General features: G+C 41.4%; 1 protein-coding gene across 2 annotated transcripts in view; it reads right to left on the bottom strand.

Moving 5' to 3' along the window:
* Window positions 1-600: 600 nt before the first annotated feature.
* The window catches only part of LOC140734530 (sodium- and chloride-dependent neutral and basic amino acid transporter B(0+)-like), an 85,475-nt gene continuing 70,781 nt past the window's right edge, over window positions 601-15,294 (bottom strand). The window contains exons 11-14 of one of the 2 annotated variants that reach the window (XM_073058615.1): window positions 9,831-9,930; window positions 3,218-3,327; window positions 2,947-3,117; window positions 601-729 (exon numbers count right to left, since the gene is read on the bottom strand). In XM_073058615.1, the coding sequence (XP_072914716.1) occupies window positions 643-729; window positions 2,947-3,117; window positions 3,218-3,327; window positions 9,831-9,930 (468 nt within the window). In that variant the 3' untranslated portion in view covers window positions 601-642. The remainder of the gene's footprint in view (window positions 730-2,946; window positions 3,118-3,217; window positions 3,328-9,830; window positions 9,931-15,294) is intronic. The other variant, XM_073058616.1, reaches the window with a different exon arrangement.

Below are 15,294 nucleotides of genomic sequence, written 5' to 3'. Positions count from 1 at the left end.
ATTCAGGTAAATACATGGATAGGAAAGGTATGGAGGGCTGTGGTTCATGTGCAGGCTTATGGAACTAGGCCAGATGGGCTGAAGGGCCTGTTTCTTTTGTTGTAATGATCTATGGGGAAGTGGAAGCTGTTCCAGTAATAATCAATGAACACAACAGTACTAAGGAATGAGACTGGTCCTGAAGAACAGAAAGTAGAATTGGTCTCAGATGACTTGAAGGGACTCATCACATGTAACGCTATCAATGTCAGTGTTATGATAAGCTGGTGGCTATTGGTGACAAATATCAATGTGGATCTGTGCTTTTTCAACTTTACCATACTCTGAGTCTAATTCAAGAAAACACAGCAATTAATGGAATCCATTCATTAACCCCAAGAGTTATATGGGGTAAAAATCTTGGTCATGATGAATTTAATTCTGTAATTACCCCTGTACCCAGATGACTATGCGTGTTCCAGTGAGCTGCAAGCTGTTCCAAATAACTTTGGAATAACTCAAATTAGTGGAAATTAATTACTGAAAGGATTGAAATTACAGTGAGATATCAGAGTAGCTATAGATCTTTCTGGCCATGATCTACACATCTTTTCTGAACAGCAGGCATGTCAGTAGAGGTACTTAGGTGGGAGCTTTGGAAGATCAGCTCTGGTTCTGTATCATTTCCCCTCTGTGCTGTTTCAAGTACGGACCCCAGTCAGGAGCTGATCTGCAAGCAGCAGAGATTTTCTGTGGAAAGAAATATTTAAAAATTTCTGTCACATTTTTAAACAAGTTACATTTTCAACAAGATAAAGTTCCTGATCAAATGTTGCCTTTATTTGTTCTGACACAGATTGTGTTATATTGAATTTACAAATGGATAACTGATGATTATCACAGAGCTACCCACTCTAAATTTGAATTTATAGAAACTAAAAGAATAAGAAACTAACAGAAGTCATTTTACTAACCAATGAAAAGAAGCTTTTAACAGTAACCTCATTCATGCCTTTATTACCTCTTCACTTAAATATTACAATGTTTTATTTGGTGATTCACTTCATCTTACTCCCTGTAAACTTGAGACATTCTTTTTGGAGGGTAATGGGGGCTCTGTCTAGCTGCCAGCTTCATCTCATAACTTGACAGCTCTCACAGTTTTGTGAAACCTGGACAACCTTGGTCTCCACCCTTAATCAGACACTACAGGTGTTTCTTCACATTTTACTCTTGCCAGAATGTAAAACAGACTTCCCTCTCGCTGTTTCAAATATTTTGAACGCTTTGGTGATAATTCACCAAAATTCTCTGGAAGGTGGTGCATGTCATGCCCTTGTTCATGAAAGAATGTACGCAAAATACAGGTAACTATACACCAGTTAGCTCAACATCTGAAGCTGGGAAAATGCTTGAAGTTATCATTAAAGAAGAAATAGTGAGGCATCTGGAAAGAAATGGATTCAAAGGTACAGCAAAGGTGGGTCCTGTTTGACAAACTTACTAAAGTTCTTTGAGGATAAAGGATGAGCGCAGTGGATAAAGGGGAACAGATGGACATTATTTACTTGGATTTCCATAAAACATTGGATAAGGTGCCACATAAAAGACTTATTCATAAGATAAAGATGCACAGAGTTGGGGAGAATGTGTTAGCATGGATAGAGAATTGGTTAACCAATAGAAAGTCAGGACACATGGGTGCTTCTCTGGTTGGCAATCAGTGGTGAGCCGTGTGCCGCAGGGGTCGGTGCTGGATCCTCAACTGTTTATGATATACATTAACAATCTAGAAGAGGGGACTGACTGAGTGTAGTGTATCTAAGCTTGCTGATGACACTATTTTGAGTAGAAAAGCAAATTGTCCAGAGAATAGGGAGAGTTTGCAGAGAGATATAGATAGATTAAGTGAGTGGGCAAGGGTCTGGCAGATGGAGTACAATGTTGGTAAATGCAAGGCCATCCACTTTGGATAGAAAAGTGGAAGATCAGATTATATTTAAAAAGTAGAAGATTACAGCATACTGTTATACCAAAGGACTTGGGAGTGCTTGTACATGAATCGCAGAAGGTTGGTTTGCAGATGCATGAGGCTATCAAGAAGGCAAATAGAATGCTGGCTTTCATTGCTAAAGGAACTGAATTTAGGAGCAGGGAGGTTGTGCTGCAACTGTACAGGGTACTGGTGAGGCTGCAGCTGGAGTACTGCATGCAGTTCTGGTCTCCTTAATTCAGGAATGATATACTGGTTTTGGAGGTGGTGCAGAGGAGGTTCACTAGGTTGATTCCAGATATGAGGAGGTTTGACTGCAAGGAGAGATTGAGTTACCTGGGACTGTACTCACTGGAGTTTGGAAGATTGAGAGGAGATCTTATAGAAATATATAAAATTATGAATGGGATAGATAAGATAGAAGCTGGAAAGTTATTTCCACTGGTGGGTGAGACTAGGGGAGATAGACTCAAGATTCGTGGGAGTAAATTTAGGATGGAGATGAGGAGGAACTGCTTTTCCCACAGGAATCTATGGAATTCTCTACCCAATGAAACAGTGGAGACTACCTCAGTAACTATATTTAAGGTTGGATAGATTTTTGCCTAGTAGGGGAATTAAGGGTTATGGGGAAAAGGCAGGTCGGTGGAGATGAGTCCATGGCCAGATCAGCCATGATCTTATTGAATGGAGGAGCAGGCTCGACAGGCCAAATGGCCGACTCCTGCTCCTATTTTGCATGTCACGGTCTGAAATATTATGTTTCTCTCTATATATGCTGACCTATATTTACAGCATATTCTCTTCTTTATTACAGATTTCCAGCATCTACAGTTTAAAAAAAAATTCTATGCTTAGCAATATTTCTTCTGTATGTTTTTCTATTTTAATAATATTCCACCATCAATGGTACAGTGGGGGCAATGGGGCAAATTCATTAAAATTCTGTTATTTGTATTTAACTTCTTCATTACCTGGCAAAAACTGGAGCCTTCAGCTTGAATAACTCTAATAATTGCAATTATGGGGATCCACATAATACAGAAAATTAGTATGCACCAACCAAGGGCTGTTGCCCATTGTGGGTACTCAATAGATCCATATGTAGGTCTGGAAAATGTTGCTAACGACCAGAGTAAGATGGCCTGTGACAAAAGATGGACATAATAAAAGAGGTTTAATGACACTTGATCTGTAGATGGGTTGTTTTTAGTTTAAACCAATAAAAGTTCAATATTTCCTTACAGCCAGCAAACTTGGAGAAATGAAAAGCCAACACAGTCTCCACCACAGCCAGAAGAGCCAAGTCTTCCTCCCAATCATTGTCTCAATGTCATTAATAAACCTGTTTATCCCTGTGAGCAAAAGAACAGCAGAGATGGTTGATTAATTTACTCCTCTGGTCTTTGATGCAGCCGTTAGTACAGATATCCTGCATTAAGAATAGAAAAGGGGTCAAGTAACAATGTCTCACAAGGTTTGTGTAGGTTAGCTAGCAATCCTGCTATTAACCTGATTACCAGAAATGTTACGTAGAATCCACAAAATCCTAAAGGAGCTCTTCCTGAGGAAAGCCGAAGTTTCAGATGCAAACTGAGCTGAACTGCGTTCCAGGTATCAGAATATGGAAGGGTGCACAATTAATGTAATATCTAAAGTTGGAGAATAAGTTTAAATTAACATACAACCAAAACTGATCCCAAGTGTCTTGCACTTTTCCCTCACTGTTAATTCTTCCCAACGTGTTCATATGATGAAATCTTAACCATTTCCGCAGTCCATTCCCTCACAGTGGGACATCTGGATTTTTTCCAGTTTTGCAATATAATTCTTGCAGCTGTGATGAGACCCACCTTTAAAATAGTAAATTTGTCATTGTTTACATTAGATATCATTGTCCTATCACCCAGGAGACAGAGCCGTGGACATAATTTTTTTTTCTGTTTCTTAGTTTTATGTTTTCCTGTCATGGGATGGCTGTATAAATATGCTGTACTGTATCTGCTATATGATATGCTGTGCTGCTTTGTAAAATAAGAATAAATAATAATAACAATTTGAATTACAAAAAAAAAGTTGGAGAATGGAAAATTATTCTAGGCAGTCAGACAAAGCTCCAAAGATGAGCTTACCTTGTAACTTCACCTTCATCACGTTGGCCAGAAACAACTAGTCTACAAATCAGTGAACTTGAATGAATCAAGGACGGTGGTAGTAGACAAACCAATTGACTTTGTTTTTGCCATGTGCTTAAAGGAGGCTACCATTTTGTGAAGCTGCTCTGAGACTTACATCTTGTGAACTGTTTGACAACTGATTCTTGCTCTGGGATAATCTAATCAGAGCAATTGAATGTGGACACAAGGAATTTCTGTTATCTTGGTCCAGTATCTGAGTGGCCTAGTCTGATTGGTTTGAACCAGAGCCAAAGAGAACAAACAGCTATATCTTACCAGCTGTCACTTGCAGTACAAGGGCAATAAATGGATGTTGGCGTGGACCAGAGTCAATGAGAAGGTGTTACAGGTCAGTCAGATGACCTATAGCCAATAACACTCAAATGTAACATTTGAATTGGTAAGGAGTGAATATAAAACCAAATGTTTCAATTGCAAAAGTAAAAAAACTCTCTCTAAAGACCGAACATCGCGGATGTTGAGTACCGCACAGACACTTGGAGATTGGAGCGGGACCGTGAGAAACACATGGCCAGCATAGACTCCTTTTTACTGGTATTAACTTTTCTAATCTTTGACTATTCAGGATAGTCAGGGAAACCTAATGGATGTGCACACAAGTACTTAGTGTGCTTCACGTGCTTGTTAGTTTAGACAATAAAGGTGGTTGTCCATTCTCTGAGTTCGGGGAAGGCTCCTGGTCCTGACAGACTTTCTGGAGAGTTCTATAAGGCTTCTGCTCCTTTGGTTATTCCTCACTTATTTTCTGTCCTTTCTGACTCTTTTATATTAGGCAGGTTACCACAATCTTTTTATGATGCCTCTATTTCACATATTCTCAAAAAGAATAAAGATCCAACTGATTGCTCTTCCTACAAACCTATTTCTTTACTTAATGTTGACACTAAAAGTTTATCTAAACTTTTGGCTCATATGATGGAAAATATTCTGCCTTCTATTATCGCTGATGACCAGACTGGATTTTCTAAAAATCATTATTCTCATTTTAACAGTCAATGTTTACTGAATGTTATTAATTCTCCCTCTAAAGAAACTTTGGAATGCATGATCTCTTTAGATGCTGAGAAAGCCTTTGATTGGGTTGAATGGATCTACTTATTTAAAATATTAGAAACATTTAACTTTGGGTCCAACTTCATTCAATGGATTAAATTACTTTATTTATCTCCCACTGCACAGGTTCTTACTAAATCTCATGGTTCTAAACCATTTAATCTCCAACGTGGTACCAGACAAGGATGTCCTATGAGTCCTTTGCTTTTTGATTTGGCTTTAGAGCCCTTAGCCATCGCATTTCGTGAATCTGTTGACATCTCGGGTATTTTAAGGAGGGGTATAACTAATAAGTTGTCACTTTATGCTGAGGACCTTTTGTTCTACATCTCTAATCTCTCTACCCTCAGTATTTTCTTTACTTTCTGAATTTAGTCAGTTCTCAGATATAAACTTAATCTTCATAAGAGTGAACCTTTTCCTTTGAATAATTTGGTATCAGTCAACTCTGACCTTCCATTTAAAATTGTAAGAAATCAAATTACTTATTTGGTTATAACAATTACTAGGAGTTATAAATTTCTTTTTAAAGAATAGTTTATCACTCTTTTGGAATATGTTAAGAAGGTACTATCAAATTGGTCTGCCCCTTCTTTATTGCTGATTGGATGTATCAATTTTATTAAAATGAATATTTTCCCTAAATTTTTATATTTATTTCAAGCTTGAAATATTCCTAAATCCTTTTTTGACTTTTTAGACTCAATTATATCTTCTTCTTTATGGAAGAATAAAACCCTCTATTTAAGTAAAGTTCATCATCAGAAAACTAAAAAAAAAATGGGGGATTAGCCCTACCCAATTTTATGTCTTCAGGATGCACCAGGATTTGATGGTATCCCTGGGCGAGGTCTACTTTGGAAAAGATTCTTGCCCCGTGCAGGTTTGCTGCAAAGTCCTGTATGTGCGGCACGGGGTAGCGGTCTGGAGTGGTAGCCTCGTTCAGTCTGCGGTAGTCGCCGCATGGTCTCCAACCCCCGGCTGCTTTGGGCACCATGTGCAGAGGGGAGGCCCATAGGCTGTTGGACCTCCGTACGATCCCCAATTCCCCCATCCTCTTGAACTCCTCCTTCGCAGGTGGAGCTTTTCTGGGGGGAGCCTTCGTGCGTGGGCATGGAGAGTGGTCCCTGGGTCGGGACGTGGTGCTGTACCCCGTGTCTGGGCATGGCTGCCGTGAACTGTGGTGCCAGAATCGATGGAAAGTCCACCAGGATTCTGGTGAATACGTTGTCCGACAGCGTGATGGAGTCCAGGTGTGGGGCCGGCAACTTGGCTTCACCCAGGGAGAACGTCTGGAAAGTCTCGGCATGTACCAGTCTTTTCCCTTGCAAGTCGACCAGCAGGCTGTGAGCTCGCAAGAAGTCCGCCCCCAGGAGTGGTTGGGCCATGGCGGCCAGTGTGAAGTCCCACGTGAACCGGCTGGCGCCGAACTGCAGCTGTACTGTGCCGGTGCCGTAGGTCCGTATCGTGCTGCCGTTTGCGGCCCACAGGGTGGGTCCTGGCTTCCTGTTGCGGGTGTCGTACCCCTTTGGGGGTAAGACACTGATCTCCGCTCCGGTGTCGACCAAGAAGTGGCCTTGCAGGGCGGGCGACAACGGCGGGCTTTTGTGCCCCACCGCTGGTGGTAGAAACACCACTGTTCACTGGCCTCCTCACTCCTGCCTCTGTGTTGTGTGCGCCCCCCTGCCGGGCCTGGTCTGGTCCGCTGTTGGGCACGTGGCCTGGTAATCTGACCGACGGACGCCACGCTCTCCCTCTTGGCTTTCCACAGCATGTCTGCCCGGGCCGCCACCTTCCGGGGGTCGCTGAAGTCTGCGTCTGCCAGCAGCAGATGTATGTCCTCAGGCAGTCGCTCTAGGAATGCTTGCTCGAACATGAGGTAGGGCTTGAGTCCGTCAGCCAGGGACAGCATCTTGTTCATCAATGCTGACAGCAGTCTGCCTCCCAAACCGTCCAGGTGAAGCAGGCGCGCACCCCGCTCACGCCATGAGAGGCCAAAGGTCCCAATGAGCAGCACTTTGAATGCTTCATATTTGCCTTCTTCCGGGGGCGACTGTATGAAATCTGCAACCTGGGCGGCCGTCTCCTGGTCAAAGGCACTCACCACGTGATAGTAATGCGTGGAATCAGAGGATATCTGCCGAATCTGGAACTGGGCTTCTGCTTGGCTAAACCACACGCGTGGTCGCAGCGTCCAGAAAGTCGGCAGTTTTAGCGAAACTGCGTGAACAGATGAAGAGTCGGTCATCTTTGGTCCAAAACCCGTTTGGACCGTCGGGGTCACCAATGTAGCGATGTGCTACACACAGCGCTGAAATAACGACACGCAGTCGGAAAGTCGTTTGGAGACTAGTTTATTCAAACTTCGCTGCGCTGGCATTTAATCCTTAGTGCCCGCCCTCTCCAGGCGGAAATGACGTCAGAGGTGCATTACCAAAGTCTCCCCCCACGCGCTGGCTATTTGTGAGCCGGTTCGCCTGCGCAGAAAGTGGGTCGCCACAGTTCTTCAATTCCTCTGTTCTTAAGTAATTTAACTGATAATTATGTAGTTAAACATTCTTTGAGGTTTTGGTTACAATTTAGAAAATTCTTTGGGATATTTGGCTTTTCACTCTCTAGTCCCATTTTTTCTAATTATTTTCTTTGACTGATGTAGTTTTTGAAGAGTGGAATAGATTAGGTATTAAATGTTTTCAGGATCTGTTTGTTGCAGATAGTCTTTCCTCATTTGATCAACTATCTATTAAATATACTTTGTAAAGCTCACTTTTTTAGGTATTTACAAATTAGAGACTTCTTGCATGCTCAACTTCATACATTTCCTAAATGTTCAGATAAGAATTTAATTGATAAAATTTTTACTCTGAAAACCTTTTCATAATGGATCTACTTCTAATATTTATAGTATGTTGTTGGCCATCAGAAACATTCCGTTAGATAAAATTAAATATCTCTGGGAATAAGACCGACAGATTTCAATTGATGAGGATGCTTGGAATTAAATTTTTAAACTTGTTCACATCTCTTCATTACATGCGTGCCACTCTCTTTTACAATTTAAAGTGCTTCATAGAGCCAATATGACTCAGTATAAGCTCTCTCATTTTTACTCAGATTTTTCTCCATACTGTAATAGGTGTAATGTCGAAGAGGCCTCTCTAATTCATATGCTTTGGTCCTGCCCGCGGCTTGATAAATTTTGGAAAAAAGTATTTCAATCTTTCTTGGAGCTTTTTAAAGTAAACTTTAAACCCAACCCTCTGACTGCCTTGTTTGGTACTGTTGGATGAAATGATTTTACTCTTAAGCTGAATTATTTGCATATTTTGCATTTTTTTTCTCTTTTAGCCAGAAGAGTTTTGTTGCTTAAGTGGAAAGATGCTGCTCCACCTCCTCATGCCCATTGGTTGATTGATGTTATGTCATATTTAAATCAGGAGAAGATTAGGTGTTCTATTTCTATTACCTAGGCAAGATTTGTTCACATTATGGGGACCTTTTTGGAACTACTTTCACAATCTTCAACTTGTTCAGCAATGGTGATGGCTACTATATGTTTGAATTTATAACTATATGTCCAATACTTTTTTTTTTCTTTTAACCAAACAGCTGTTTTTTTTTGTCTTTTGCTTTTTTCTGTTATGGGGTTTTGATTTTGCTTTAGATTAGAATAAAATATACCTTTTGAATACTATGGTTAACTTACTATATGGGGCATTTCAACCTTTTTTCTGTTTCTGTAATATCATAATGTATTTTTATTCGTCTATGCAAGTAATTAATAAAAATACTGAAAAAGAAAAGAAAGGTAATTGTCAGTAATCACAGATTGTCTCTGTGCCTCTTTTCATTATTACTAAGGAGTAGATCCTTGTAACAGTCATAACTGGGAGAACCGACAGGTGGCAGTGAAGGATCATGAGGATGTATCCATTGAATCTTCACCACCATTAAAAGGATCATAGGCTAATGTCACTTTTGTTCAAAAGTATTAAAAGATTTGCTTTATTTGTCACATGTACATTGAAACATACTGTGAAATGTTCCAACTGTGTCAACTCATATCAGCAAGGATAGTGCTGGGCAGCATGCAAGTGTTGCATGCCCACAACTGACTAACCCTAACCATATACAGTAATCTTTAGCATGCAGGAGAATACTGAAGCACCTGGAGGAAACCTATGTGATCATGGGGAAAAACAAACTCTTTACAGACAGCAGAGGAAATGGAAAGCCAGTCAGTGATTGCTGCCTCTGTAATAGTATTACAGTAATTGCTACGCTACCTTGCCACCCTAAAGTGTTGGCCTTTTGTTCATCAAAAAATAGCAGGAGCTGCTGCAAAATTTTTTTAGCAGTCAACGGGAGCAGTTCAGCTAGAATAGTTCAGTCTTCAGAAAGACTGAAAGATGCAAAAGGCAGAATAGCTGTGAAATCAAGTAGAAGAACTTTTGATAATTAAGAACTTTCTTTATTGACCCCGTTCAGTTAAAAATAACTTACTATGTCATGTAACAAAAAATCTGTTTCATTCCTTCTAAGAATCCACATGGTAACAGTGATTTAACACTCTGATTTAGTTTTAGTGCTTTTCATATTATACTTACCATAAATCCAGCTGAGTGCAATGAGTTCCATCAGGGCGACTGTAACAAGAATCCATCCAGTACAGAAATAGTCAATTAAATTTAACCAGTACATTCCAGCCTTTCGTTAAATGGAGAGAGAAATTTTATATCAGAAAATCATCACACCCAGCATTCAGATAAGGCATTAATCAAAAATGAAACTGACTAATTTCTACAGCATTTCTTCACCTTGCAAAGCGTTTGTCATTACCTTCTGATGCTTCTAGCCACCATTCTTCTTTTTGGCAAATTATCAAAAATAAGAATGAAAGGATGTTTGCTACAGCATGAGGGTGGCTTACAGTATAAAGGCAGAGTATTAAAGGAATGCAGAATTCAGTTTTACAGGTACAGAGAAAGTGTAGTACAGGGAATAGTGAGGTAAGCTGAAAGGTCCAGAGTTCAACTTTAACTGTTGAAGAGTCTTATAACAGCAGGATAGAAGCTATTCTTGGGTCTGGTGGTGGCTGTGATTGACTTCATCTTAAAAAAATGAAAACAGGCAGCCAGTGGAATTGTTGCGGAAGGTGGTTACAGTTTTATAAGTTTTTATATAGTTATGGAAACATAAAAGTTGGTCCTCAGGTTAAGGTCCTAAGGTGCAATTTTAATATTGCAGTAGGGGAACTGGTGAAAGTAGATTGGGAGCACATGTTAGAAGGTAAAACATTATCTCATAAGCATAAGCCATTTAAAGGGAAGTTATCAGGAGTTCAGGGACAGCTTCTTCCAGACAGAGGAAAAGGAAACGATGGTAACTTTAAGGAACATTGAATTACAAATGTTATGAAGGTAACAAGGGAAACATTAGACAAGTAGAGGCAATTACAATCAACAAATCCCTCCAGGAACACAGAGTCTATAGAGGAGTATTTAAAAAGCAAAATCGGAGGAAAAAAGAAATCAAGAAATATGATTGAAAAGTAAATGTAAGACGAATCCTAAGCCAGTTCATAAGAATATCAGGGACCAGGAGGGTAGCTATGGAAAGAAGGGATCCACTTAAGGAACAAAAGAGTAATCTACAGTATGTGTGCAGCCAGGGGCTTTGAACAAGTTTACTAAATGAATTCTCCTCAGGTGCACTTTCCAAGGAGAAAGAAATGAAAGAAGGTGAACTCATAGAGGGAAATGTTGAATTTCTAGACCACGCACGTAAAGATTAAAGATTAGATTTATTTATCACATATACATCGAAACATAAAAGTAAAATGTTGTTTGTATCAAATCAAATCAGCAAGAATTGTGCCAGGGACTGCCTTGATGTGTTGTCAAACTGCCAATGCCAACGTAACATACCCGCAATTTACTATCCCTAACCATACATCTTTGAAATATTGGAGGAAACCCACACAGTTGCATGGAGAATGTGCAGACAGATAGCAGTGAGAATTGAACCCCAACTGGTGATCCCTAGCACCGTAATGCAATTGCGCTAACTGCTACTCTACAACAAGTATTATAACAGCGGCAATAATTATGCCATAAATATTATGACAGACAGCGGTGGGAACCAAACTCTGATTGGTGATTGCTAGTACTGTAAAGCAATTGCACTAACTGCTATGCAACCATAAGTATTATGAAGGTGGAGGTTTCAAGTGTCTTAATAGACATCGGGTCAGGCAGGATCTATGAAAAGAAATGGATTGCTGATGTTTTAGTTTGAGATTCTTCACCAGGACTAGAAAGAAAGAGAAAAGATAGAAACATAGAAAACCTCCAGCACAATACAGGCCCTTCATCCCACAAAGCTGTGCCAAACAGGTCCTTACCTTAGAAATTACCTAGGGTTACCCATAGTCCTCTATTTTCCTGAGCTCCATGTACCTGTCCAAGACTCTCTTAAAAGACCCTATTGTATCTGCCTCCACCATCATCACCGGCAGCCCATTCCACACACTCACCACTCTCTGTGTAAAAAAACTTACCCCTGACATCTCCTCTGTACCTACTTCCAAGCACCTTAAAACTGTGCCCTCTCATGCTAGCCATTCCAGCCCTGGGTAAAAGCCTTTGACTATCCACACGATCAATGCCTGTCATCATCTTATACACCTCTATCAGGTCACTCCATCCTCCGTCGCTCCAAAAAAAAAGGCCGAGTTCACTCAACATATTCTCATAAGGCATGCTCCCCGATTCCGGCAACATCCTTGTAAACCTCCTCTGCACCCTTTCTATAGTTTCCACATTCTTCCTGTAATGAGGCAACCAAAACTGAGCACAGTACTCCAAGTGGGGTCTGACCATGGTCCTATATAGCTGCAACATTACCTCTTGGCTCTTAAATTCAATCCCACGATTGAAGAAGGCCAATGCGTCGTATGCCTTCCTAACTACGAAGTCAACCTGCGCAGCTGCTTTGAGTGCCCTATGGGCTCGGACCCCAAGATCCCTCTGATCCTCCACACTGCCAAGAGTCTTACCATTAATACTATATTCTGCCATTATATTTGACCTACCAAAATGAACCACTTCACACTTATCTGGGGTGAACTCCATTTGCCACTTCTCAGCCCAGTTTTGCATCCTATCAATGTCCCACTGTAACCTCCGACAGCTCTCCACACTATCCACAACACCCCCAACATTTGTGTCATCAGCAAATTTACTAATCCATCCCTCCACTTCCTCATCCAGGTCATTTATAAAAATCACAAAGAGCAGGGGTCCTTGGATCCCATGCCTCCTTACTTTCTCAATCAGCCTTGCATGGAGTACCTTGGCAAAATCCTTGCTGAAATCCACATAAACTACATCTACTGCTCTACCTTCATCAATGTGTTTAATCACATCCTCAAAAATTTCAGTCAAGCTCGTAAGGCACGACTTGCCTTACTGACTATTCCTAATCATATTATGCCTCTCCAAATGTTCATAAATCCTGCTTCTTGGGATCTTTTCCATCAACTTACCAACCACTGAAGTAAGACTCACTGGACTATACTTTCCTGGGATATCTCTACTTCCTTTCTTGAATAAGGGAACAACATTTGCAACCCTTCAATCCTCCAGAAGCTCCCCCATCCCCATTGATGATGCAAAGATCATTGCCAGAGGCTTAGCAATCTCCTCCCTCACTTCCCACAGTAGCCTGGGATACATCTCGAATGGTCCCAGAGACTTATCCAACTTGATGCTTTCTGAAAGCTCCAGTACATCCTCTTTCTTAATGTCTATATGCTCAAGCATTCATGTTGCTGGACTTGTTTCATATTGTATGGCTGTAGCCAATCTCTGACTGCCTGCATCTCAGGGTCCATTTTGAGATTGCTATTAGAGATGATACAACCCAAAAATGACACTGTGGTCACATAAAATTCAGATTTCTCCAGCTTAACATAAAGTCCATGATCTAGAAGCCTCTCTATGGTGTGAGTGTCATGCTCCTACTTGGACTTCGAGAAAATGAGGATGTAATCCAAGTAGACAAAGGTGTAATTATGGAGAGAATCCTGGAGCGCATCATTTCTGAAGGTCTGAAAAGGTGCTGGTGCATTAGCAAGGAGGAAGGGCATGACCACGTACTCATATTGCCCTGTCAGTGTGTTGACTGCAGTCCTCCACTAGTCACCCTCCTTTCTGCAATCCAAATTTTACACACTCCACAAGTCTAGCTTAGAGTATACTCTTGCCTCTTGGAGAACCTTGAAGGCAGTGTGAATGATTGGAAGGGGGCATTGATTCTTGGCCAACATGAGATTCAGCCCTCTATAGGCTATAGGCTTCCGTCCTTAGTCTGTACAAACAAGAAGCCTGCACCAGCTGGTGAGGTGGAAGGCTGAATGAATCCCATGGCAAGACCCTCAATTATGTACTCCTCCATTGCACTTCTCTCAGGGCCTGAGACCCCGTGGATGACAAGTACCAGGCAGTAGATGTTTTGCACAGTCATAGGGTCAGTGCAGTGGAAGAACTGAGGCCTTACCCTTGCTGAAGACCTCTTCAAAATCCTAGCAGGTAGATGGAAGGGATTTTGACCAGCTTAGGTGTTGCAACTATCCCTGAACATCTCTCCAAAGACTTCTCCTGAGGTTCCTTAGGTAGCGAGGTTAATTTGTCAGACCTCAGAGTTTCTTCCATAGGTTCACTAGAGACTCCTGACAACAGAGTCCAGATCGGAGTTCATATCTAACTCATCCGTATTCTCAGATGAGGTGTTATGAATAGCTTTGTCCTCCTCGGACTAAGCTCCAAGGGTCTACATTTTGAAGTCTTTCACTTAGGTGGGACCTGGCAACTGATTCCCATAGTTGCTGGGGCTCCAGAATTCTTGGATACCTCCTTGGGAGGCTATTTGGCTTGCTCCTGAACTAGAGACCCTCTCTCTCCAGTTCCAGCGCACCCACAACTAGATGGTCAGGACCTTCACGGTCCTGTTGACTGGAGCCAGATTATCTGCCCTCGGAGGCAGGACTGGATCTCCCAAAGAGTTCTGTTTATCCTAAGCAAAAGTCAAGACTTCCGGCAAGATGGCGATCGCTTAGCTGCTCCGAACTTTTGTTCCGTTACTGTCGCTACCTTTGCACTAAATGTCTCCATTTTATAAAGCTTAGTTAGGAATTATTTCGGTATCTCTCACTTGCCTGTGAATATATCTAACGTACAATGTCTAGCAAGAGTTCTAAATCCGGGAGAAAAGAAACTACGACCTCGTCGGACGTGACGATGGAGGCGCTTGAAAATCTCCGAGACGAAATCTTAAAGGAAATTAAAACCGCTTTCAAACAGTTAGAAGAGAAACTGGATCAGATCAACAATAAAGTGGACAAACATGCTGAACACTTATCTCGCATCGATTCGACTTCTGAAGCTTTAGAAAGTCGGGTTCGATATTTGGAGACTCTCTGTTCCAGCTTAGAGGAAAAATCTAATAAACTTCTTTCCAAAATGGTGGATCTTGAAAATCACAGCAGATGCTGCAACATCAGAATTCTGGGATTACCAGAGGCAACTGAGAAGGGGTCAACCGTGAAGTTTTTCGCCGAGTTTCTCTGTGAGATATTCGGGAAGGATCTGCTTCCAAACCCGCCCGAGCTGGAACGGGCACACAGAGTCCATGTCTCTCCCGGAATTCTGGGATCCCGTCCACGACCAGTAATCCTGTGTTTCCATCAATACCAGGTAAAACACAGTCTGATTGTGGAGGCACGTCGCAGAGGCTCTTTTTCTTTCCAGGATACAACCATTCGCTTTGTGGAAGATTTTGCACCCCAGACCTTAAAGATGCGCGCTGAGTATAAAGGCGTAATGAAAGTGCTTTTTGATCGTGGTTTCAAACCTTCCTTTCGTAATCTTGCTGACCTAAGAATCAAGTTTAATACCGGGGAATTCAAGTGGTTCAAATCAGCGAGGGAAGCTGAAGCGTTTGTGGCAAGTCTTCCGGCTATCCAGTCATCTTCGGAATCTGATCGGACCTCCTAAAATGGTGGATAAGTAC

The sequence above is a fragment of the Hemitrygon akajei genome, chromosome 10 (genome assembly GCF_048418815.1).
Source record: "Hemitrygon akajei chromosome 10, sHemAka1.3, whole genome shotgun sequence".
Taxonomy (NCBI): domain Eukaryota; kingdom Metazoa; phylum Chordata; class Chondrichthyes; order Myliobatiformes; family Dasyatidae; genus Hemitrygon; species Hemitrygon akajei.
The sequence above is the reverse complement of the archived record's forward strand: the minus strand, read 5'-3'. Positions and strand labels throughout refer to the sequence as shown.